The sequence below is a fragment of the Drosophila gunungcola genome (genome assembly GCF_025200985.1).
Source record: "Drosophila gunungcola strain Sukarami chromosome 2R unlocalized genomic scaffold, Dgunungcola_SK_2 000020F, whole genome shotgun sequence".
NCBI classification, from domain to species: domain Eukaryota; kingdom Metazoa; phylum Arthropoda; class Insecta; order Diptera; family Drosophilidae; genus Drosophila; species Drosophila gunungcola.
This window is the reverse complement of record NW_026453174.1, coordinates 817851-844727: the sequence shown is the minus strand read 5'-3', so window position 1 is coordinate 844727 and position 26877 is coordinate 817851. Positions and strand designations below refer to the sequence as shown.

The following is a 26877-nucleotide window of genomic DNA, read 5'->3' as shown; positions in this document are numbered from 1 at the left end:
CACAGGATCCTGGGCAACCGACTGAGAGTGGCGATGAGAGCTCACACCGCAAATCGAGTTACGAATGCAAATCTCTTGGTGTGTCCATTCCATTTTCCATTTCCACGCCATTTTCCACATTTTCTTTTTGGCCAAACCGAAGCTAGGCAGCAAGGAAGCAAGGATGAGCTGGTGAACTGGACACTGGACACTGCTACAATTTGAGGCAATTACATGTGTTATCCCGCCCAGATATTCGCAGTTCGATTGGACAACCCAACCGACTGGGCGTAATTACTTTTGGGGTTTTTTTTTCACTCATGGCCAACACGTAATGCAGTTAGCCAACAAAGTTGGGAAAAACTAGTAAATTAGAGCCGTGCATGTGTTATGCCAGAAGACAATTTGCTTGAAAAAAGGATTCTCTGCAATGTTTGAGTCACTGCATCCATATAGAATTTTTTTAAGTATTCCAATTCGATATTACATTTTACTGCTGTCTTGAGGTAAATTTATTTTTATTAAGTTGACAAAAGATTTTGTTATTTCGATATCTCGGAGGTAGAATTTATTTTTATTAAGTTGACAAAAGATTTTTTTATTTCGATATCTCGGAGGTAGAATTTTTTTTCCTTAACATTGTATTTCAAAGATCTTAAGGCTAAACTTAAAACAGAAGTGACTAGTATTATCAAAATATATTTTTAATTATTCTCGTTGTTTAAAGAAGATTTAAATAATAAATAAAATAAATTATAAATCCCATTTCTAAGTCATGGAAATGGTTTCTTTTCCTAAGAAATCATTTTTCAGAGAATTTATAGCTTCAAAATTCAACTTTCAAGTATAAAATGTACATATTTGAATTATTCTGGTTGCTTAGGCCATACTTATTACACCTATTTATCACTTGTAAAAAATTCTTATAACCTAGTAAACAAAAATGAGTTTCAAAGCAATAGTTAACCATCTCTTGTTTAAATTAGATTGTCCAATTATGAGTACTTATCAGACAAAAATGCTCCTAATCCCAGTAAACAAGATTTGAATTCCATAATGGAATTCTTTATCCCTCTGGTCGCTTCAATTGCGACATGCAAGGGATTTCCCGCTGTCAAAGAGCAATAATCGCAATTGTCCACAATATTGTATAATGATCTACACAGCGACGTCCCTTCCATATATATATCTCTACATCTGTGTATGTGTATGTAGCATAGCTAACCATTCATTCAACCCCCTTTATAAAAAATAGAGAAAGCGAGATAGACAAGGAGAGTAGACAGTAGTGGCACATGTCTTTGTCGCACGTTTCACAGTTAATTTATATTCATAAGTCAAATTGGTGTACAATTACCGCCCGATTATGAAAACGAGCAGAGTTCACCAGCGGGGTGTCCTGTCCCCACCCATACCCAGTGATGTTTCCCCACCATGACGAGGGTCCTGCTGGCACGGCGCTGTGTCGCGACAAAGCTTCCATATGGAGCAAGTTGCTGTTGGCTTTTCTCCGTTTTTTAATGCGGGCGACAAGTGAAAACAAAACAGCCAAGAGCAACCCCCGAACGACACTTGCCACCCCCACCCCCACTCCCACTACCACCCCCACCATTCCCCAGCGATCAGCCCGTTGCCAGGATAACCAAAGGAGGGGCAGGGACTGCTTGATGAGCTGGCGCCGACGACGACAACGACGACAACGAGGACAGAGCTACAGCTTGTCAGCGGAGGACAGGCACATGTCACCCACACATGCACAGTGGGTCACATCCACATCCACATCCCAACTCCAATTCCAACTCCTCCATGGAGGTGAGCAGGAACTGGCCAGGCTGTGGGCTTTGGATCTGGGTTGTAACTATAACTGGAGCTCCCACTACGAATGCGACTGGCCTGCGGCGTTCTGCCATTCTGGCGTTCTGGTGGCATTAACGAGCCCGAACGTCCAGCCAGCCGGGTTCCAATGCCTCGTCACTGGCCCTAGATTATGTATCCGCCAGCCAGCTACAGCACTTGGAAAAACATATCTTCCGTACAACGCCCTAATATACATATGGGTAGTATATAATTCAATTCAATTCAATCTTATGTATAAAGTTAACACATACATAGGCTTTAAATTTAACACTCTTTTATAATATCTCCCATAACAATGCCCTAATATACAAATGTTCAAATAATTACAAAAGTTATATTTTTATAAGTATTAGAATAAAGGTTATAGATACACAGATTTTTAAATATAGCACTTAAAATTTAACTATTAGTATATTAATTAGTTTGGATTAAATATGGAAATTATGTAAATCTTCTGAATAAAGATTATCATAAACCAAAATTTAAAATGCTAAATTTAATAAGTTTTACAAATCTAATTTGCATTTATTTAGTGGGGATTGTAGCCTACTTTATGACTAAAATGTAGAAATGAAGAAATGTTTCTAAGTGGAACACTAAACTACCATGTTTTGAAAAAATTGTGAAAACGTGGTTTTTTCTGAACATTTTAGGAACATTATCCGCCAAAGGCTTTTAAAGTTTCTGAAATGCAAACTTTTTTCTATGAACTCTTTTGTTCAAAATTCCATGTCACGTTTTTTCATTTTCGTGGTAAGCTTAGTTTACGTTTCAAGCTGAAAAAATGAAAAGGCCTTTTCAGTATGCAATTATTAAAATTGTGTAACTAAGATTTCAAGCTGGAAAACTTAAAAGTTAAAGACAAGAAATCGGTCTTAAGCTTTCAAGTTGTGGCTTATAGCTAAAATTTAAACTTATAGAAATTCTTACAAACATTTTAAATTGAATAAAATTTAAACTTTTTTATTTAAATTCCTTGGTAGCTTTAAAAAAAAGGATGCCATAATAATTGTGCCATGCAGGTCTTTAAACTCTATTTTATATATTTTTTTTAGCAGCTTCTTTTATTTCTTGCAGTGCACAAATAAAGTCACAGCATCAGCTTGGTCGTCATCGTCGCGAGCAAATCTGTGAAGTCAGCCACAGTTTTGGCGCCAGTCTGCTGCCCTGCCAGCTGTGCGTGCGGATGCGTGAACGACAAGTGGATGTGGATGTGGCGGTGACCCCTCATCCGCTTCATCCCCTTTCCCTTACTTGAAGGGGTGTAAAAATCATTCCGCCATGCTTCATTTTAATTTACTCGCCTTAAACGTATTCAAAGCGCGTGCGGCATGCAGCTCCAGCTCCAGCTCTAGCTCTAGTTTTAATTTACTTATTGTTGCCGCTTCAATGGCAACCTGAAGCCGGGGACCCACTCAACTCCTGACCGGGGATTTCTTGGCCAGAGCCAGAGCCATCGCCAGACTACTGACTCCCAGAACCCCGGCTCCATATGCTCGATACAAGTCCCCTCGGTTTGTAACTTTATTAAATCCAAGTTGATCGAGCTTCCTTTGGGGCTTTGCGCTGGCTGAGTTTTCGATTTGAAAATGAGGTCACAGTCGCCAGCCATATGGGAATTGATGTTTGCCTGCTGCTGCTGCTGCTGCTGGCTCGCTAGCAGCCTTTGAAGCTCTGAAAGTCCTGAAACAGTCGACACTCTTTTCGTCGCGTTTTGGATTTCAGGCGAACATAATCTGAATACGGGGCGGATGCGCGTTATTGATGCGTTGCCAGGCCACGAGCCTTCAAGTGTGCAACTATGATGGGGCTGGAAAATGAGTGGCAGGAGCTAAGAACTCCCACAACAAGAAACTTCCATTAGCCGCAGAAGATTGACTTTCGACGCGGCGGAGGGGTGGGGAGAGGGGAGGGGATTAGTGGGAGTGATCCGAGGCTAATGATATATACACTCGCGCCAAGAGAAATTATAAAGCGCGCAGCAGCATCCACTACAATTAATTTCTGAGCATTGCAGGATGGCACGCAAGCCCTGCTTTGCCTTCAGTTGCCTTCAGTTGCCTCCAGTTGCCTTTATTTGCCCCCTCCCTCGACCTTTGACCTGCGCCCCCAAGTTGATTTTTAAGCCAGCTTAAGTCGCGCTGAGCAGGCTGCAAGGAGCGAGCCTGATGAGCAGATGAAGTCCCTGGCTTCGAGGACGCTGTTACCTAGCAGCTTGCACAGCATTTGCAAATTAGCCCGGGCTTCCACACTCTCGACTCAAGATGCCCGATTTCAGATCCCAAATTCCAGATTGGCATGACCCTCGAAAAACACACGAAACACGAAGAGGGCCAGAAAGCCAAACAATTAGCCCAAGTGGCTTAGCAGCGGGCGCCTGATTGAAATTAAGTGCAATTCGAACGCCGACACGAACTGTGTGCAATAAAAGCAATTTACCTAAAGCCCCCAATAGAGTGTCCAGAGTATCCGGCATATCCGTCCCTCGGAGCCCCTTCAATTGGTATTGGCTGACAGTGCCCGGCTCCTTTGAGTTCGCCTCCTGCGTGTCTCCATACGTGTGCCCCAGAGGGTGCACTGACAGAAATAAACGTTGTTTGTACTCTACAAAAGGAAATTTAGGCACTACAAAACAATATACTTTTCTCTTTTGGTTCAACAATATCCATAACTTTTAAATTTCTTCATAAGCAATATCAGAAAAGTTTGAAAAACAATCAACATTTTTTATTTTTGCTACTTTTTATTCAGCAATAATTTTTTTTTATGTTTTTTTATTAAAAGTATTAGTCTTTTGTAAGTTAGTTAATAGTTAGCTTAGCTTAGCTTATTTAGCGTAGAAGATTAAATGCCAAGATTAACAATCGTTTTCTTTTGGGTACGAAATCAATAACTCCCCAAATCAAATTAAAATCTGCTGATTTAGGTACTTAATATTAAATATAATTAATTTAATTAATCAATAGAAATTTTTAGGAAAGGGTTATTCCAACATGTTGCTTAAACTTAAATTATATATATATATATAACTCTTTAACTGCGTTTGGTGCAAAAATTTCGAAAAAAGCAATAAATTCTTCGAACTGTTTTTTTTTTTTATTTATTTATGCGAATTTAATCTCAGTGTGAATGTTTTCGAGGCCATAGAGGAATAGGGGATTCAGCGGGGGGTTTGTTTGTCTGAGACCGGCATTAGCGCAGCAGGTTGCCAATGTTGGCCATTGTTCCTTTATGCGCTCGTCTCTGCTCTTCTCCCTTACAATTTTTTCTTTTTTTTTTTTTGTATTGCCATTATTTTTTTCGACGCTTTTGCCTTTGTCCCGTGGCAACATAATTGATTTGTGTCCTGCCCGGACCTCTCAAACGATTTCAACAGTGTCCCCTGTTGCTCAAATGCAGGAAACTTAAATGTGTCCTTTTGCAGCATATGTATGGGACATACATACATAGGCATGGTACAGCGTACAGCGACACATACAAATCATGGGGTTTGCTCAGGCATTAGAAACATTTTACTTCGATTTGTAACCTTCTCGGCATTTGCTGTGTGTTCCGGTATTTGTCACCTTTTGAGCTTTTGGCCCGGGTTTGTTTTGTGATTAATCTCAATTTGCCGATGCCACATCTTCACTCCCGGCTCCCGGATTGCTGAATGTTTACATTGACTAGGTGACAGGTCTTTCCTTCGGTGGGTAGAATGAGGTCTGCATTTCACTTCCAAGAAGCAAAAACATTTGATGTAATTTAAACTTGACAAACACCGAGAAGGGGTCAGCAGGGATAGCTGGGTGGGCTGAAACATTCAGAGATCTAAGGGAAAATATTCATCTCTTTTTGCTGGCGTACAATCAATCCTTTTATGGAAAACAAAAGAGCAAATCTATTGTGTTGACTATGTCTGAATAGAAAGACAAAAGCCAACTTAAATTGCACGTTCCACTGGACTGAGATTCCCCCCAAAAACTATAACGACACCATGCACGTGTGAGATACTCTCAATACGGATTTCATCATATATTAAAGCAAATGCGGCCACATATAAGATTATAAGTTAATTATACGCTTTGTTGTTTGTGCGGTAACTTAAAACGCAAAAAGGCCAAATGATGATTATGGCCATAGCCAGTGTCGCAAGTCGCAAGTCCATGGCCAAAAGGCTGTCAGCGATGAGAAGAGAAAGTTGGCCGACAGTTGGGGGCAAATCGAGGTGGCGATAATGAGCGTTATGGCAACCGAAAAGGAAAAGGACCGCAGTGTCAGCAGCTGTTTGGCCAGTGATAAAGCAACCCGAACCCCTCGCCACTTTCAGCAGATTCCAGCAAATGAAACCGAATCTAGTTATGCAATCAAATTGTGTAATTACAGGCATACAGGCGCAGTAATAAGTACATGTTTGGCAACGCAGCTTTAATGAATTGAGAATTAAACACGTGAAAGACCATTCTTCTTTTAGTAAATAAAATTGTTTCAATTGATATATGAGCTATATGAACGAAAAATGTAACCTTTAATTGGGCAAATTTAGATTTAATTAATCAATATAAGCCCTTAAATAGATATTGCATTCATTGTCAGTCATTTTCTACTAAAGTGAAATTAAATCTTACCTGCACTCCAAAGTCTAAACTAAAGAATCTACCAAAACCTATAAATTTAGTGCACACAAAGCATAACAATGCTGTTTTGCAAATGTAACTAATATGAATTTGAATTTTAAGTTACAGCTATTTAAATTTTTTTGGCGTTCCAGGGTCAGAGCTGAATTAATCATACGACCGGGGGCCCAGGTCAAGTTATGTTCAATTAAATCTTTGTAAAAAATAACTAATGACTACATTGAAACTCCACAGCCTCCACAATACAACCGAAGAAATTGCAGTGCAGACAAAGCATAGCATTGGTGTTTTGCAAATGTAACTAATCTAGTTTTGCAGCTCACATTATTTTAAGCATTACAGTTGTTGTTTCGGTGGTTTGACTTTTTAATTACAGGTCATACGAGAGTATTATTTTTTGCTTCGAAGCCAATGCCAAAGGCAAAAAGCAAAGCCCCGGACACAAATGTTTTTAGCAGGCAAAGTTTAAAAACCAAACCAAACATTCGCCATATAATAAAAGTTTTTTGTTTTCCCACTGCTGGGGAAAACAGGTGTGAGAAGTTTTTCCAAGGGGTGGAAAGGGGAAGGTGGTGTGTCCGTATGCTGGGGGTGACATTAAAGCTATTCGAACACCCTGCGAGGACGAGGATGAGGACACACACGTGTGGAGATGCTGCTGCTATTTACGTTTCCTAGGAAAGTCGTAAACGCGCACAAACGAAACAAACGAAACAAGCCAGAAATGTCGTTTCGCTCGCAGCCAGGCCAAGCCAAACAATACAATTTGTTACCAATTAAATGACTGCATTACATAATAATAACAATAACCGTAACAGCAACAACAATGCCAGCCACCTCCGTAATATGTCCTTACAGGAAGAGAAAAACATTGAAGGACTTAGTTGGAAAGCAGATTCATTCCTAGAAGTACGCTACGTATGTAGCTTATTTGATACCAGAGAAGAGTTCATTTCAGAATTTTCAGGCGATAAAAACAGAAAAGCTTCTGAGAAGGGCTAATTGATCATATAAAAAATATCTTACCTTATCTTACTGAGTAAATGAGTACATAAATTCACTTGAGTAAAAACATACAGTTTATCTAACAAAAGAGTTTTTTGTCCAAGGTACAGCAAAAAAGCTTAGATTTTTCGGTATTTGGTATTCAGTATACTGTTTAACTGAATGAGCTGCTACATTTTACTCCTTTAGAAATTATAAAAGTTAATAAACATTATTGGTAGATTTAAAAGTTTTTTCCCAGCTACCTTTTTAAAGTATTTATTTTTTTTTAGGAACTTAAATTCAAGGATTTCTTTTATATGTTCTTGGTTTAAGATCAGAATTTTCTTCCGGTGCACCCCCACAAACACACACACATGATAGACGATATTCCGCTGGCGTCAACGAAGCCAAGCAAATATGTCCATTCGGATGTGTGTGTGTGTGCGAATGTGTGTGCCAGCATCCGGCGCGTATTGGTTGCCAAAGTAACGGGAATCAATAGCTTGCGACTGGAGTGGGAGGAAAAGGGGGTTGGGGGTAGAAGGATGTCTTTATTAGGCGGCAAGAGCAAAAAGAAAAACAAATTTGTATTACTTCATTATGGCAATGCTTTTGATTTGGCTTTTTTCCCCATGCATAACAACAACAATAAAAACACCACCCCACCCCACCCACCTGCCACCCCATTCCGAATTTCCTGCTCGCTTTGATTCCATAATTTGTTAAGGAATTTCCATAAATTGATTTTTTTGCCAAATTATACCCCTAATGGAAGGTGGAAGTTGAGATGGAGCAATTAAAAATAAAACTCGACTTCTTTTTTGTATGAAAATATATAAATGTTTATTAGAATCCGTAGATGCATACATATAGTATATCCTATACAGATATACCTATATTCACGTTTAGTTATTCTCAATAATTATTATAATTATTGTATGTGTTGTGTGTTTTTGTTTTGGTTTTGTTTTTGCCATTTGTGGAGGGTAGCAACTCGCTCAATTTAAGCCAATCAAATGACAAACACATTGCATTAGTACATGTTTGCATTTAAATATACAGTAGTTTCCCTTATTTTTTGAATACATTAATTAAATGGGCAATTTAATTTTGGAATTGGCCTGTCCTTTTTTTTCACAAATATGCACAATTATTTTATTTGATTTAGAGAAATTCCAATTTGTCAGCACTTTATTACTTACTCTTGTGTGGTTGTGTGTCTAAAAATAAATTCGCAAATAATGGTAAATAATGAAACTAAAATCGTATCTTTGGCATTTTTTATTCAAAATAAATGTATACCGTTGTTATTGCTGTTGCCTTTGCGGTCGCTGTTTGCGCTATTACAAATTACAAAAATGTAAATAATCCAGCGGTTGAGCTTATGCAAATACACAAAGTAGTTAATTATACTTAGTTTAATAGGCAATTACGTAGCACTTGCGTGAACGTTTTTACACGACAAAATCAGCGTCCTCGTAAAGTAATTCAATTCAATTCAATTTCCCCTCATGCAATTATGGCTCTAACTTAGGGCCTGTTTTCGTATAAAATCAATGTCTACTCACTTCGTATTAGTTACGGATATTTTTTGGGGGAAGGGACGGGTTGTAGTGTAGTAAGTACTGCCCAACTAGCAGAGCTATAAACTAATGTAAAGATTTCACATAGAATAATCCAAAGGGGAGCGCGTTTAAAAATCATTTAAACCTAAGTTCTACTTTAAGTAATCCGTTTCGTATAAATAGTTGTGTGTGGGTGTGTTGAGTTGTGTTATGTTGTGTTTGGTGGATATGGTCTGTTGGTTTGGTTTGTCTGTTATGTGGGAAGCACTTGTGGGCAATTAGGAATTGATTGGTATTCAAACGGCTAATACCAGGATTATTGGCAGCACTATTGTGGGTTTGATTGCTTTTTATGTAAGTTAACGTAATCAAAGCTCCTGACATGTCCTTCATCCGGCTCTTCATGCAAATTAGTCCAATCGAAAATAACTAAAATACTAAAATTCATGAGGAACCATCCAGCTGCAAGTGCATAGCCTGCCTCGGTGGTTCCCCTTCTGTTCTTTGATCGACATTTCCTTAAATATGCAGCAATCCAATGCCAAATTAAAATAAACATGCAAACAATTCAGCTTAAGCAAATCAAGCTGAAAGTCCTATAGCTGCCCACAAACCGGGTGAAAGGACATGCTTTCTTACTTGCAACTTAATTAGTACAAAGAGTTTTAAATGCTATGCCTAAGTGGGCTCGTGTGTTTGTGTTTTTCAAGCTCTAATGCTTGCCTACTATAAACTTCTTGTGGATGTGTTTTTGTGTTCGCGGGTGGTATACATATAAATTAGAGTACATACTAAATAAATAATATGCAGCATAGTTCATCGTTTTGTGTTAGTGATTCTCGATAAGCTTAAAGTGTGTATGTTTTTCCAGTTGCACTGAGCACTGAATTCCATCATTGATTGTTTCTCCTTCTCCGTTCTCGGCTAATACAAAACGTTATCCAAAAAACTCCATCGACTTGGCGAATACTTCTCGGTCGGGATCTCGATTTCCCCTCAATTCGAATACAATGTCCAAAGTAACCAATTTGCACTTGGATATATACAAAAGGGTTTGCTTAGTTGCATATAACTTGTGCCAAATCGGTATATATATATGTATATATCTATATAGATTGTGTGGTTAATACGATGCGATTGTTATTATTGTTGCTGGTTGCTTTCTTTGCTGCTGCTGCTTCCTTTCTTGACACTGAATTATGATTTATGGCGACACATATGGCGGAGGTTTGCGGTAGGAGGGCGTGGCTGGCGACTTTCCGCGCACCTCCCGGCCGCCCACGACCACCGATGGCGGTGGCACATAGTCATCCATTTCGTTGTCGCCTGAAAGGTGTACAAGATTAGCTTTTCCCGATATCAAGAGTTGATTGCTTTAATTCTACCATTCATATTTGAGGTATTGTAGGACGGTGGCAGCAGCGGCGGCTTCTCGTCTTTGAGGATCACGGGACTCTTGTTGCCGATCTCCGGCTTCTCCTCGTACTCGTCCTGGAAGATGACGGGAATGCCCTTGGCACGGAAGGATTTGCGCTCCTCTTCGTCGCCTAGAAAGCAAATCGAGAGATCCATTGTGTTTGAGAGTCTACCATACGCTCAATTGAGTAAGATTAATCAGCCTACCTAGCTCCATTTTGCCACTTCTGTGGCGACACCAGTGCAGGCAGCAGGCAATGATCGAGGCCACCACAATCATCACGATAATGATCACAATGGGCAGCACAAAGGTGATCATGTAGTCCTCGCCGAAGGAGGACTTGTGGGTGGGCTCCTCGGGACGACTGGGTATGTAATCCAGCTGATTGGTGTCTATGTTCTCGGTATCTAAAATGGGGGGATCAGTATAACAAATTTTTAAAGGGTATTCCATAAGCTCTACTCACGATGGCAACTGCTGAAGGGCACCACCGACACGTTGGTCAAATTCAGCTCGGGACCCAAAGCCCGTTTGGCGGCCTCCCTCAAACTATTGTCACTGTTCAGGTAGACACTCCTGGTGGTGGCCACCTCCTTCTCCCTGCAGCTGTTGTGCTTCTTGTACAGCGTGGTGTTGTAGAAGTTCACAATGGTGCCATCGGAGTCGTGGTGCGTGGTTATCGAGCGGATCTGGATTTGGCCAGTGGTGGCATCGCCATTCAGCTTGGCCACACGCTCCACAAACTTGCGCTGCAGCTCGGCATTGAACTTGTCGTGTCGGATGTCCAAGTAGGCCTTGAAGAAGAAGCCAAAGTCACGCTTGGGCGCCGCACTGACCATCACGACCAGGGCATCATGGGCACTCAGGCCGCCGCTGTCCTCCGCCACCAGCAGATACTCCTCGGAGCCGATGTCGCCGCTCTTGGGAATGCCGAAGAACTCCTCGTTCTTGGAGTCGAACTGCAGCCAGTGGCGGGGATTCAGCTCTTGGTGATCTCTGGTCTTCAGCGTGAGGGTCAGCTGATTATCGTTGGCATCGTAGAACGTGTCGGCCGGCACTTTGTACACCAGCAGCTGGCCCAAGCTGGCGTTCACACGATCAACCTGGTTGCGCGGCATGGGCGGCACATTCTTGGTCATGTGCTGCGTGGGCTTCACCTGGGTGAGATCCTTCTGGCAGGAGCCGATCAGCTGGCCGGTTATGGATTTGATTGACATCAGCGGGTACACCAAATCACCAAGTCTCTCGAAGTCAAGTCGCGCAACAATATCCTGCAGTTCCTTTTCCGGACACTCGCTGGTGGGCAGGGTCTCGTTAAAGTACACAAAGGTGGCACTGTGCGGATCGTGTGGCGTCAGGCGAATCTCGCGCACCACCACTGCCGAGTTGCTGGAGTCCTCCAGGGTCCTGGCCACCTCGTTGATCAGCTGCAACTGCCAGTCGATGTTGTGGCCCAGCTTCTTGTTGAATCGCACCCCAATAACGATCTCGTGGTTGATGGTCCGCACTGCCCGATGCTGCTGCACACTGATCTCTACTGTTTCCGTGACACTGGCGTTGCCCGAATCCGTGGCCGAGAGGCGATACTGCCAGCGGGACACCGCATCGTCCAGAGGTCTGCAAGGATAGTTGTATTTAGTGGGGTTCTAGGTTGGGGGGTTCCCCCGCCATAGTAACTTTTACAAACTTTGTAATTGTTTATTGCTAATGTCTAACTATTTAATACTACGTCCTTAAAAATAAAGAATGAGCATTGATAGAAACTAATCAGTTGCATAAATTTCTGCCAACTTTAAGTTTTAAACGAATTTTTTTCGAAATAAGTTGAAAGGTATTTAACCGATTTGCCTAATTGCTCAATTTTCGTTTAACAAAAGTTACAAGTACTAAAAAGTCGAAATAAAAATTCATATTTTTAAATATCCCTTGATTAAAGCCTGGTTTAGAGTGTTATTTAACTTGCTCACCGCATATCCATTTAATAGGAGAAGCACTTACTTATCAGAGCTTTTTTCACAAATTAATTCTACGTTTTGTAATAAGAAATGTACTTTTCACTACGAAAAGGCGGACATTTACCTATAAGATTTTTTTAAGCAGTTTACTAGTTTTCCTTGAAAAAATTCCCGAAAATAGCCAATTTTTTTGCGCTGCAATCGGGTCCAAGAGACCCAACTATTGATCTACTTACAGGCCATAGAGCTCCCGCTTGTCCGCGTTGAACTGCAGCCAGGAGTTGGCCTTCAGCTCGTGGCCATCCTTGTCGGTGAGGGCCAGCCGCAGATTGCCCTGATCCTCGGCATCGAAGAAGGTGTCCGGCAGGACGTGGAAGCTAAAGGCCTTGCCCGAGGTGACCGCCAGCTTCTGCAGACGCGTCTTGATGATGGGCGGACTGTTCTCCTCCGGCTGCGGCTCTACGTAGTCTGTGGAGACGAAGACGCCGCCGCTGCTGCTCGACTCCGGAGTGGATGCCGTCGTGGTAGTGGCCAGCGACGATGTGGGCGTGGCAGGCGTCGACTGCTGGTAGGGAAGGAAAAAAAAATGGAATTTAATACTTTTGCGTTACCAGGGTAACGTATTCCTCAAGTTACCTCATTATTGGCCAGGCTATTGTTGCTGCTGCTGCTGATGGCATCGGGCTCTCCTTCCTGGGGATTACAGGGAAATCATTAACAGTGAGATGGCTAATTGGCGACAGATGGCTGGCTAAGTGTCATGCTGCATAGTCAAAGTCGGCTAAGGAGGCAGGCAGAGTGAGTGAGTGAGTTCGTTAGGTGTTAGTTGTTTGGTGTTAGGTGTTAGTACAACCAATACGGATACGATTGTGGGCATGCAATTACCAAAAGGACCTCATGCAGGAGCTCTGGCTTTGGTTCGCTAATTGCCTGCCCTTACATGCTAAGTGCATTTGGCTGGAAGCAATTTCCCCTAATTGGATTCGGGATAAACGGTGAGACAATTGGGTTGCAGAGAGGGTAGAGATCCGGGTGGAGGTGGACGGTGGTGGTGGAAGTGGAGGTGGTGCAAATCTATGGCTTAACATCTAAATTGCGATTGCTATTGCTTATGCGATTGCTTATGCGATTGCGAGATTTCACCTTAGAGCTAATCGTGCTGTGCGTTGTGGACTCTACATGAAATTCGCTTTCGCCTGCTGATGTTGCAGTTGCTTCTGATGCGGTTGTTGCTCTTGCTGCTGCTGTGCTTGCAACATCAGTTGCACTTGCAGATGCGCCCTCCACATCGCCGAAGGGCAGCAGGGTGGTCAGCTCGAACTCATTAAGCACAGTGATTGGCTGCATTCGGTGTTTAATTGGTAACAAAAATGAGTAGGGTTTCTCGAAGGAGGGAAAATGGGGTTGGGTTTTAGCATCTCCCTAGTCCCTGAGCAACTTTAGCCCTCAATTGGGTCTATCACTTAAATACAACTATGTAATAAGGATTTATACAATGTTAGGATATATTCTTTATAAACAAAAAACAACCTGCAACTATACAAAAAGTATGTACACACTTATCTTTATAACTATTTGCTATCTAGTCAGCTAACATTTATGTTTTCTTGTACCACAGCCAACTCCACTAAAATCTTTTACGGCAGCTACATTAATGTCCGATTATTTTGTGGAGTTTGCCTCTTTTTTTTATGAGATGCTACATTTACACAGGACACAGAGGCAATAAAACACAATATCAATATATGTATAGAGAGCGGTACTATATGTAAGCTAAACTAACTTCTGACTTTAAGCGCCAAATGGAGGATGGAAGAGAACGTTTTACATGTGACAATGGGGGACATAAGGACATGATACACACACATAAAGGCAAAAGGACACTCGTTCATATACACACACTCACGCACACACACACACACAGACAGAAGCGACATCATTACCTTTGGCGATTCAGACAGTGTGGTTGTTCTTGTTGTTGTAGTTGTGGTTGCTGTTGATGTTGCTGTTGTTGTTGAGATTGTTGCTGTTGTGCTTGTTGATGTTGATGATGATGATGTGGTTGTTGTTGTTGGCTGAGTGGCTTGCGACGGAGATGATGGAGATGATGGGAATGAGGATGATGAAGCAGAAGTGTCTAGCTCTGTGGGCATGGCGGTGGGCGTGGCAGAGGCGAAGGAGGGCGGATGAGGGGACGGCATTGAAGACGAATCTTCACCAGCTGCAATGGATGAAACGGACGAAGACGACGACGACGACGATGACGATGACGACACCGAGGAGGTGGCATCATAGGATGAGAATGGCTTCTGTGATTCGGGGGCGGAAACCGAGGGCGTGGGCGTGGCCGAGGCCTCCACATCGATGGCAGCTGAGTCCACCTGATTTCCATTCTCCTCCAAATAACCGGCGGGCTTTACCATTTCCGTGGCTCTGGTAGCTGATGTCGTACTGCTGGTGGTTTCCTCCGGAACACTCTCCACTGCCAAAGGAACGCCCAACTGCTGCAGTTCGACCTCCTCCTCATCATCGTCAGCTTCGCCCAGAACCGGCAACTCCTTGATGTTCTTGGTGTTCTCAATTGTCTTGCTGATCACGGACTCCAGCTTGGACACACTCTCCTCGATCTCCTCCTCCACATTGGGCACCAAGGGAACAGCCGACGAGGACGCGGTTTCAGACGACACATCCGACTTTTTTGTGGGTTAGTCAGTCACAGTGAATGATTCGAGGTTGAGTTCGAATTGGTTAGTTGTTTAGTTTTCGAGGCGATTTCGTTTGGGTTAACATATTTTACAATATAGTAGTTGTTTGATTGTTTGGTTCGAATAACATTAACACAATGAGATCGATATACACAGACAGAGAGTGAGAGAACGAGAACGGGAGGAAGATAGCAAAAAGAGAAGAAAAAACGTAAACACCGTATGATGAATTATAGTTATTTTCAGTGTACATATGTGGGTGTCTTTTGTGTGTGTGTTCCATTTAGATAGATGCATATGCATGTGTTGTTGTGTGGCTTGGATGTTAATCCAAATTTGCGGTTATTAACAAAGTGCAGTAAAAACAAACAGAACCAAAGGTTTCCGGAAATCAAAACGAATCTAGACAGTGAGTAGTCCAACACGATCCATACAGATCCATACACGTAATACATACACATATGTCAGCATGTGTGGTTAACCAACAAGTATGAACCGCAGGTATTCTCATTTAAACGTATGTATATCAGATAAAGAAAAACACCCAGAGAAACCGAAACAAATCTGGTGAAATGGCTCGAACTGAGCCTCAACACTCACCGCTCCGTGATGATGTCGATGTGCATGCGTGGTCACCGGCGGCACTTCCGTACTGGGCTCACTGCAAAAGAGTTCCGGAATAACCAATGTGTCACTTTCAGGTGGTGGTAGAGTGGTGGATACTTACGCAGCGTCCTCTTCGTCATCTCCATAGTCGTAGTCATCGTCACCAGCTCCGGAGCCCTCGGACTGACGTCGTTTGCGGTTGGATCTGTGGGTTAAGGAACGATTGCTTATCAGGGTTACAAAAAACCGGACTTAATCTTCATTGTATTCATTTGCCATTGCTTGACAAACATTGAATATGGTTTCCTCACTAATTATGCTTATAACATATTTTTCAAGTACCCACCTTGACTTCAATTCCTTTCGCCATATGAACCACATGCCAAAGTTCTCTTCTGTCAAGGCGCCAATGGTGCCGTCCTTCATCTGGTGGGCAATCTGCTTGGCTATAGGCTCACCCATCACAAAGTAGCTTGGACCACAGCCGATCTAATGAATAAAATAATACTTAATTATTGCAAAAATTAAATTACTCTCGACTACGAACCATAAAACTGGCGCGTCCCAAGCGGCGATTGAGGGTCTCGATGTTCTTGTTGCCCTTGCCTCCTTTTCGCATGGCCAGCTTGTGCATGGATTTAAGCTCACGCTTCGATACCGAATCCAGGGAAATAAATTCCTGCGAAAAGTAAATGCTTAGCATGACCTTAAAGGAGCCACTTTAATTGACAACTCACCTTCGGTATGGCAAAGAACTTGCCCAATTTGGCCTGGACATGGGCTCGTTTGTTGACCGTCAGCTCACTCCAGTCGTGTTTTTTCAGTAGAAGCGATAGCACAATCTCGCTTTGAGTATTTTGGCAGCTCATCAACTCCGAAACATACGGATCCTGCTTGTAGGCGGGAACATCTTTTGGCTCAATAACAGGGACCTAAACAATAACAAGAGATGGATTAATAAAATATGACTTCCTTTTTGGGTTTTGTACTGTACTTAAAATTTTTTTTTAAATTTCATTTGGCTGTATTATTTATAATGTTTAAAAATAAAAAGATAAAATGTGGCTCAAGAATGCACACGTTCTACAATATATTGTGCTTAGTTTAAACTTTTTTTAGGACAACATCCTTTTGTCTTTAGGAAAGCACAAGCAGTACCTATTTAAACTGGTTTAATATGGTTAGCCTACTTAAGAAGTCATTTCGCTGTTTCTAGTAAAAATCTTAAAATTTTACAAATCTGAAATGTGTTTTAAAAGTGCAACACAAATTGTACAATCAAGCTCACTAATCGTATAAATATTTAATTTTAAGCTAGTTTAAACATATTTTGGATATTTTCCTTTGGTCTATAGGAAATCTTAAAAGTACAAATATAATTTTTTGAGTAGACGTTAACTTTTTATGTTACTTATCGCGACGGCAATCTAATCGCCTGAATGGCGACTGTATAATTCAAATGAAAAAAGCCATACATCATCAATGAAAGCAATCAAATAGGCTGTGGCGAGGAACAGAATTTCAACATTTTAACTGATCCCATCTAACCCAACAGTTACTCACCTGGGAGTCGTTGACATTGAAGTCCCGCTCGGCGATGACCAGGGCGACGATTGCCAGGAGGAGGAGCAGGTTCCCACTGGCCGATAAGCACCGCGGCAATCTCATGTTCGATTCCGTCCGCGATATGTGTCGTTGTGGTATAAAAATATGAGTCCAACGAATGCAGTTTCGTTTTCAGTCGAAACGAAACACAAAGCGGCAGTCGTGGGCTTTGGTTTCTGGTTCGTTTTTAGTTAGAGTTTCCCAGCAGCTGGGATTTCGCTTTCGTTTGGAGAGAAGAGAAAGGGGATATGGCGATATGGCTTTTACATCATCATATGGTTCGTTAGCGGCGCCTTCTTCGTCATCGCCTTCACCATCTGCAAGTGGAATTTATGGGAAATTATTAGACATATTTTATGGCGCAAGGTCTCTGGTCTCTGGACTCTGGTCTCTGAGAGGGGGTGCCATATATGCTAATTAATTGTCGTTTGGGTTCGGTGACCCAAACCCAATTTGAACTGCGAGCTTCGAGCATTTGTGTTTATTTGGCTGCAACTTTTCCCCGCGTTGAGTAATTAACATAAACAACTGTTAAAGCGTTGTTGTTTTTCCTGTATTGGAGGGGAAAATTAACGCTTGATTAACGTGATGGACATGATCTTTTTGGTAATTGGAGAGACACCAACGAGAAACGAATGAAAATGGAAAGTTCGCCTCGAAAGGGGCACTTAATTAAAGCTGCATTTGTGCGACTGATAAGTGAAAGAGAAAACTCTGGGTGTACAATTGCCATTTGATTATGAATTATTTACCCTAATTTTGAATTATTAATAGAATAATTAGAGCTGTTTCCCATTCAATTAATCCACGTAGAACAATGGCACTCTGTGAACAGAAGTGAACATCAAATTTGAATCAGTATTCCCCTTTCATGTCGGTCCACTTCACGGAGTATTTCCCATAAATTTGTTAATCCCTCATTGAGCATGCATCCCCATTTTCGATTTCCATTTTCCCAAAGCTTGTCGGCTTATCATCGGCTTCTATTTATAGCCCCTCCAGCGACCACTCCCCAAATAGCTCTTCGATAATCATTCAACGCAGGCATTATCGCCGTACAACCCCACTCCCCCCTCCCCCTCCCCCCTTCATTTGCCCATTTTACACATTTTGCCCGGGTTAAATGAGGCGACCATGTGTTTGGGGGACAGAAATTGGAGCAGCATTGCACAATTTGCAGCATTCCGGCCGAATGGGGTTAACGTTTGTGACTTGCAATAAAAATGCAGCGGGAAATGGAGTGCATGGGAATGCCTTAATTGAGGCATTAAATGTGTGATGATGCGACACCAACAGGGTTCGGCACTTCGAAAATCCAAACCCATATCAAAAGAAATGCCTCCTTCTTCTTCGCTCAGACGAGAGTTATTGAATGACATAAATAATGGAAAATATAATTGCTTATGCATGCGCAACTAAAATATCATTTGTTTTTCCATCGACTTGTATTTGTGTGTTGCCTGCTTTCTAGTTAAATTTAATTGAAGACCTCCGTCCGTGGAGACCCAGCTGGAATAGCAAATGAGAAATGAGAAGTGGGAAGTGGGAAAAGGAGGAGCTGCAGAGCTGGCGGCCCAAGTGTCAGGCGGCAATATGCCACCGATACAGAACCATACCGCCAGTATCTCCCCATGTACGAGTATGTGCCAGCCAGCCAGCCAGCGTATATGAACTTAAAATGCAGCCAAGCATGCCGGGGCCATCAGTCGTTCGTTGTACCCACACCCCACACCCCACACTGCACACCGCACCGACCCCTTCCTTTTTCCTTGCTCTTTGGCATGAATGAGAATGAGGCTTCGGACCGAGTGTATTGGAGTGCTGGGTATGCAAATGAATTAGCATTGTGCCAAATGCAAAAACCAAAGAAGAGTGCAGTGGGTGCCGTAGAAATGAGAGAACATAACTTAGCACAGGGCCGGCACAAAAAACAAAACAAGTTTTTCTGTTGTTTTACTAGAGGCTTACTGAATGCATCGGCTCAGATAAGAAGTGGAGTTGGGATCCACAGAAATAGCCATCCATGGTGGTTCTGTGCGTTCTGTGCGTTCTGTGGGTTTTGTGGGGTTGAGGGTCAGCACATAAATTGAGCCGACACAAAGGGAGACTAATAAAGGTTCCAGAACAATATAGAAAATAGCCATAATGACGACGAAAACGGAGATGTGGTCGATGATACTGCACTGGGGGAAAACAGTGCCAGTTGCAACATCCGGTTCAAAGTTTCAAACAAACCAAACCTTATCAATGCTCAGTCTTTAATTAAGACATAAATAAGTCAACCTTGAAATTTCATAGAATGGAACTTGAATGTTTTTTAACAATGCAGACAGTAATCAATTAAAGCCATCTTTTATTAAACTATGTGCCATGTAATTAAGAACGTTTATTTTAATTATTTATATAAAACATTCTCAAATTTCAATATTTTGTTATTAAACTAAATAGGTTTTTGTAATTAACCATTAATCTCCACAAACAATAAAGATTTGATTTTGGTTTGTGATCTCCGTTTTGATGAACTTATTAAAGTTGTTCTTCTTTAATAGCAATTTTCCGCCTGTAGAACCCTTTCTCCCAGTGTCAAGCCACCGCCCACGCATCGAAGGCTTTTCAAGTGGGCCGACTTTTATATATCGCCGACGGTCCCAGTCGCCGTCATTGTTGTGGCATTAATGTGATTAGAGAAGAGGCCTACATTTAGAGAGCCCAGCACTTTGCTATGCCCTCTCCTATTGCCGCCACTCGTTTCAGCTCTTCCCGCGGGCAATTAATTATCCCAGAGGTTGCCCCCAGTTCGGTTCAGTTCAATTAGCCTTGGTTAACACACACACGCTCTCGTATTTACACACAGAGAAGGTGGCTTCTTTAACTGCAACTGCTGCATCATCTTCTTCCAACTACGTGACACAAAAGATGTTGATTCTGCAGCGGCGGCAAGTGCAACAAAGAAATTCTTTCTTCACAGAATGCAGCGACCGCATAAACAAATTTATTTTCATTTTCCCGGCACCCAGACGCATTACTCACTGAAGCCCCTACTCTTTGTGCATTTGTTTGGTGGTCCAAACTCTTGATTGTATTATTTGGCACTAGGCATATATTATATTTTGGTATATCTAAACTGATCAGTTGTACTCACAATCCGAGACCTAGGGCAATGTTCTTTATGATGATAAGATTACAGACAGTACTCGAATAAAAAACTAGGTTAAGAGTAACCACAATAAACGTTATTTATCATGTAAGGATTTTACAACAACTATGTAAAATTAATATGTTAAGCTGTAAACCACTTCAATTAATTCTAACTCGTTCTTCGTATTCATCTATGAAATTGACCTCTGCTGACTCATAATACAAGCCGGCATTCTTAGAACTTACAATCTACAGATTTTATGTACGTTTTTGGAACAATAAGAGTATTTCATCTTCAATTAGCTTTCAGTGCTGTCTTCTGTGTGCTCTCTTCTTTCACGTATTAATTCTGTTGGATTTCTTGTGAAATAATAAACCACAATTGTTCCATCTCTGTCGCTTTCCTTGCTTTCTTTCGCCAGCATTTCAGTTCAGGAACCCCTTGTTTCCACCCAACAGGGAACCCCTTTCGGGTGGCTTTAATTAATTTGATTCGCCGCACTGGGCGCACAATTCCGACGATGAAATCGATGAAACGACGATGAAGTCTTGGAGGATGGGGTGCCATGGGGTGGAGATGGAGATGGCCACCATTGGACTAATGGATTGTTTGCCGCTTGTATTTTGTTTACGATGCTGCCCGATTGAAAAATTGTTATACACACACGAGAGTACGAATTTTATGTACATATGTTCCGGCGTTTGACCCACAATCTTGTCGTTGGAAATAGTCTTATTGAAATATGTTTTGTTGCACGCATCGTTAGTGAACTGGAACGGAAAATTCGGGTTTGTGTTGGGAATGGGAATGGGCAGGGGGCAAGGGGGTGGGGGATGTCGGAGCACAAAAAACCAAACTCTATACAGTGGAAAGCAGGCCATGCAATTACCAAAAATAGCCCAAAGTCTCTCGACTCTCCTCAATCATCGCCACGCATTGGCTCTGAGTTTTTGGGTCCGGCCCAATGGATTCCATTGCAATGGGATATCTGGGCTGGTCACGAAAGGCGTGTCGCATTCTGGCTTTCAAAAAAAAATTAAACACTCAAAACGAACAACAAGAAAAGCACATTTTATAATGACTTCAGCAAAAAAAAAGTGGTAACCGAAAATGGGGGGAAACCGAATAAAAAGCAAAACGATCTATCATAAAAACTTTTCCATGCTTCTGTATTGTTTTCTTGAATTTAATGATACACAAAACTATTGAGAACTAAGAAAAAATTAGGTAGGAATACAAATTTTGTATTACTTTGTGTTTTTCCAAATATTTGTTGTCTTATGACTCATGCTACCAAAGTTTCCAGTCTTTTGGAAATTGTATCAGATATTATTTCCGTCTTCTTTATAAGCTTTTATTTATGAATAAATTACTATTAAGTTCCATGAGGCTCCCGATCTCCGAAAAACAATTATCGTTAATGGGGAAAGTCAAATAAATATCAAAGCGATCTATTTGAAAAACAGTTTTAAAAAAGATTGTTTGATTTTTTCTTTGACAAAAATTATAAACAAATCCATTTGAAACTCAAGGAAAGCTTTAAGAGATTAAGATGTCATGGTACATTTAACTTAATAATTATTCGCTGAAGTGTATCCCTTAGGTTTTATAGCATTTATCTGCACCTATTGTTTACTTTTATTTATGACTCAAATTGTTTAAGTCCAAGAACCTTTATAAGGGCTTGCCCAATAGATTTTTAATCATATATATCATTATATTTAGTCTTATTTACGCAACCATCAAAGTATCTATAGTTCAGAGAAACTATCTACGAGATTTTCTATCTGAAAGCTTCAGAACGCACTATGATGTCATGTGTAGATCTTATGACTTTATTCTCCCGTCTTTTTTACGAGTTTCTTGTGTGTACATTATAACACAGTGAGGAATGAGCTGGAAAGTGCGACACATGGTGAGCATTAGCATGGCTTTCACAGATAGTGCTTCTGTCCACGAACCACAAGATATGATAAGACTCTTACGGTTAGTCGTCTGATATGCATATCCGATAAGCAAGCCGAAAAACGAGAAAATCATTAAGGTGGCCGAGGCACTGAGGTGTAACCCAATTTCCGGCGCATTGCCCAAGAGCCCAATGATCCGTGGAAAGCGGGCCCAAAAAAGGTGTTAAGCCGATTTAAAATCCCAGCTACGTGAGTGGAGCCAAAACGATGCACTGGGGGGCAGTAAAAGGAGGTTGTCATGGCAGTTGCAGTCGGTGACACAGATGCGCCTTTATATATGTATATGTATTTATCGGTAATTCATAGAGTTTAATTGGGTGTAATTAGGGTATGACGATGATGAAGACCAATTTGGTGATATGCATAATTGAAGTGGGTTGCGTTTTGTAGGCTGCAAGCGGTGGTATGAGCGATTTCAATCCGATTTCCAATTAAGACAAACAAACTATGACAAAACGCCAGCTAAATTGGACAACAACTAGATGCGAACGAAGTCGCAGTAATTGTAATCAAATGTAATTTGATTAGAAATCACGCGACAATTATCGCTTGGTCGAAACTGGAGAAGTTCCCAGAAGTCAAAGTATGAAGAATGGAGGTGGAGGTGGAGGAGTACCAAGGCAGCAGCCAGAGGTACGGGGCAATGCTCCACTCCTTAGTACACTGCACCACACTGAGGAAAAACTTCGGTCTTAAAGGTCGCATCATAAACTTTCTGGGTTTTGAAACGATTGATTTTTTTTGTAAAGACATACAATTAACATTGCCGGGTTACAGCTGTTTTAAAACTTTTTTTTTTGTTTAATGTTCGAATATTTTTGATTCCGTTTGTTTAAGAATTTATTCCAATTAATGTAATTTGTAAAAGCATGGCAAATAAAAACATTGAAATTCATTTACAATTTTGGTAAGATTTTATTTGCAGTGCAGAGAGTTGCGGAGTCACAGCAAAAATATTTTTGCGTGGGGCCAATGTCTGGTACTAATACTTGATGCTTGGGGACTTGAGGTCTTGGGCAGGGCCCAAAAGGGGGCAGGTGGGGGGCGGGGCAGGAAGGCAGGGCATCCGCCATTTTGGCCAAATGGCGGCGGCGGCGGCGTTGGAGTTGCAGCAACATTTGTTGTTGCTGTTGTTGTTGTTACTCTTGAGAGCCATGTGCGGAGTTGGCGATCAAATGCGCTCCAAGATCTCTTGCATGCATAATGATGCCGTCTGTTGTATTTCTGCCTGCTGTCGCCGATGTTTCGTTAAATTGTGTGTGCTTACAGTATAAGAGCAACAACAACAACAATAATAAAAAACAACAACATAAGCAAATGCTAAAAACAAACACAAAACAACGCAATGCCGTAAAGTTCAAACCAGCAACACACGCACAAACGTTGTGGAACTTACTCACTCTCACATACAAAAAAGGCGTTGATGAAGACGACAGCAGATACAACCAAACAACGAAAACAACAACAACCACAGCGATCCAGTGCCGGCTGGTTGGAGAATTGGACAGCTGCCGCCATGATAGATACGATACTCATACTTGTATTCCCGCTGGCCTGGCCCAGCGTATTTTTGTACTTTTTACTTTAACGGGCCACGCAGAGGCGCAGAGCAAAAAGAACAGCCACCAAATTAGAGAGACAAGCAACAAAGTTTTAATACCCTACTTTTCAGAACTAAAAATTAGTTTGATATCTATTCTAGATACTTCGGTTTGCTAGCAAAATAAATTTTCAGTTTAATAAATAATCATAACTAACATTTATTTACACAAAATAAATGTGCATGTATGTTTGTACAATATTTCGTGCCATTTTATTATTCGAATAATCTTAACTAGAGTATTTATCTTGTTCACGTTGGATGGCAGCAAATTTTCTTTTTAATTTGATATATATAATTTTTAAATCTATATATTATAGAACGAATTTAATAAACTAATAGTTTTGGAAGTATCTTATAAGGTTTTTTTCTGTGCAAATGCTATCGGTAAAGGCATTGATCATGGCAAGTTGCGTGTGGGTGCGACAAAGAAAGCCCGTTGAAAAATTTAAGCTTCACTTTGCAGTGAGTGAGAGGACGCAGACTACTGGACTGGAAGACTGTCGACTTCCAGATTCGAGGCAGAAACAGACATTCTTATAATTAGTGAAAACAGCGGGCGAAAAAGGGTCTGCACTTGACACGCAACCCGGAAAAACATCCACTCACTCCCAAATAACGGCCCTTAATACCACTCCACCCACTACCTCCCCCTTAAACGACCGCCCTCATCGTTATTCCAGCAACAAATTGACGCAATCTGATTAAAAACGCATCAAAATAAAACTAACTGGTGGAGAGAAGAGAAAAGAGGAATGGGGACAACCTATGCTAAGCGCTCATAAAAGTAATTTTGTTGGCCCACACACCCACACACACAGGCGAACTTACTAAGCAAACACAGACACAGGGTCACTTAAGTTAGGGGTGCAGGCGGAAGCGAAAAGGAAACATCTAGTGCTCTTAGAACAGCCGTCGTCCCCTTTTTGCGTACGCAGCATCCGCAAAAGAGTGCCAAAAACTGAGTGGTAATGCCGGGGATTTTCTACAGTGAGTACTGGCCAGGGAAAACATCAATAGCAGGAAAAGCAGTGGCTCAATAGGAATTTTGTTAAGGCACTTGGAAAACATTCTTGAGTTAGGAACGTTAAATTGTACTTAATTTTAACTTTAACGGTATACAATATTAAAGGCGAATGGTTTTACAAGTAATCTATTTTAAGTGATGATGAAAAATTAGTTATCTACTTAAACCAATATTTGCAAACAAAGCACATTTGTTTTGGTAGGAAAGTTTGACTTTTTAAAGCAAATAATCTTATCTTAAATTGTTGCCCTAATAACTTTAATAGACGCAGCAATGTTTCCATTTTTGATTCATGGAAAAGTGCTCAGTCAAGCTGGCACTCTTGATTTACAAAGTAATGGCAGTTTTGTGCCTTTAACATTTTGTAAGAAGTTTGTGTTCTTCGCTAATAAAAGCCCTTAAATTTTGTAACTGATCTGCGTCTTTATTTGGTCCTTTCGGACCAGGTTCTACTGTCCTGGAATATTGGTGCCGTGTATGACCGAAAATCACAGTGCGGGCGGAAACTGAGTGCCGTCATCAAAACACGCACACATAGAAGAACACGGGGAGAGAGAAAGATAGAAAGGGGCAGACAGATGAAGTCAGAAAAAAGGAGGAGGAGAAAGGGTAGGGAGAAGAAGATGAGAGTGACATCTGCTCCATTCGCATCCGGAAAAAGTGGCCGCTAAAATCATTTGTTAAATGCGGTGGCCATGACAACTGGTCCAAAAGTCGGGGGTCCTTGGTCAGATTTTTCAATTTTTTGATATCCCTCTCTGGAACACAGACACATACAAAGGCATGTATTTCCATCATCATCAACACCAGCAAACAAAACAAGAACAACAACCGTGTGCAGCCTCCCATATTGTGGACCCCTCTCCCTTTTCCACACACAGAAAAAAAAATCAGCTCGAAATTCAAATGAAATGCGCAGGTCAAATGGATATTTCAATAAAAATCTTTTTAAACAGAGTTCATTTGTTACAGCAAGTTTGTTAAATATGATAGATCGCAAGGCATTTTCCTATAATAACTAAAATATCGGGTTCAAATCCTTACAAAAAAAGTTTTCTTTGGAATAACATGTGAAATTAAATTTTTGTAAACAACTTTTCTAGATACCAAAATGGAAATGTTATTATTATGCAATTTTCACAGAATTAAAGTTTCAAATCTTAAAATTGAAGATCATACGAATGGATATAAGTTTTTCTCTCAGTGCAGCCATTTCGCTTCCGTGTTTCGAAATTCAATTTATGTATACTTTATGGTGCCGCAGCCGGCTCCCCAAGCTCCATTTCGCCCCCGATTTTTGCCCAGTGAGGCGGAGAAAATTGTAAGTTCAGGAAAATCGATTTTCTTGTTGTATTTTTTGCCGTTTTTTTTCGGCTAGCTGTAGACAGGGCTAATTGGTGCTGCTTTATTTTCTGGTCTTAATTGCATGCTGCATTTGCAGTTGCACTCACCTCGCTGCGCTATTTCTGATGCTCCTAATTCGGATTCGGGAGTCGGGATTCTCCTGCCCCACTTCCCTTCCTTTTGGCCAAAATAGGAATTGCGTCCAGAGAGCGACACTCGCACGCACACACTCACACACACACACAACTGCAGCAATGTTTCTCTTCACTTGCAGCGCTTTTTTATTTTATCTATTCTCGATTCACTCGCGATTTTCACGCACTTTTTTCGGCTTTTCTTTCGAGATATAGATGCGTGGAGCAAATGCGTTTCACATGCTGCTTGTTTCCCGAACGCTTTTCACTTTTTTTGCAGCTGAATGGGAGCAGAAACAAACGCAGCCGTACGGCACTGAGTTGTTGTTGGCTGAGTAGTGTGACCACGATTGAGGTAGGGAAATAATCCGCAG

General features: G+C 41.4%; 2 protein-coding genes across 8 annotated transcripts in view; one reads left to right on the top strand and one right to left on the bottom strand.

The window, feature by feature from the left end:
- The first annotated feature begins 1728 nt into the window (after window positions 1–1728).
- The window catches only part of LOC128256516 (uncharacterized), a 54058-nt gene continuing 28909 nt past the window's right edge, over window positions 1729–26877 (top strand). Inside the window, exon 1 of the mRNA XM_052986928.1 lies at window positions 1729–1738. The gene's annotated coding sequence lies outside the window, so the exon portion shown is untranslated. The remainder of the gene's footprint in view (window positions 1739–26877) is intronic.
- Window positions 8706–26870, bottom strand: LOC128256492 (dystroglycan 1). Of its 7 annotated transcripts, none has more exons than XM_052986884.1 (15): window positions 26477–26870; window positions 17251–17609; window positions 16425–16619; window positions 16235–16366; window positions 16034–16176; window positions 15809–15892; window positions 15682–15742; window positions 14320–15069; window positions 13520–13717; window positions 13013–13069; window positions 12613–12941; window positions 10888–12038; window positions 10628–10828; window positions 10390–10551; window positions 8706–10330 (listed from the first exon to the last, which is right to left on the bottom strand). In XM_052986884.1, the coding sequence occupies exons 2-15, from the start codon at window positions 17353–17355 to the stop codon at window positions 10209–10211; spliced, it is 3690 nt and encodes a 1229-aa protein (XP_052842844.1). In that variant the 5' UTR covers window positions 17356–17609; window positions 26477–26870; the 3' UTR covers window positions 8706–10208. The 7 variants fall into 7 exon arrangements, with proteins under 7 accessions (XP_052842844.1, XP_052842845.1, XP_052842846.1 ...); XM_052986885.1 differs by having other exon boundaries at window positions 12613–12938; XM_052986886.1 differs by lacking the exon at window positions 13520–13717.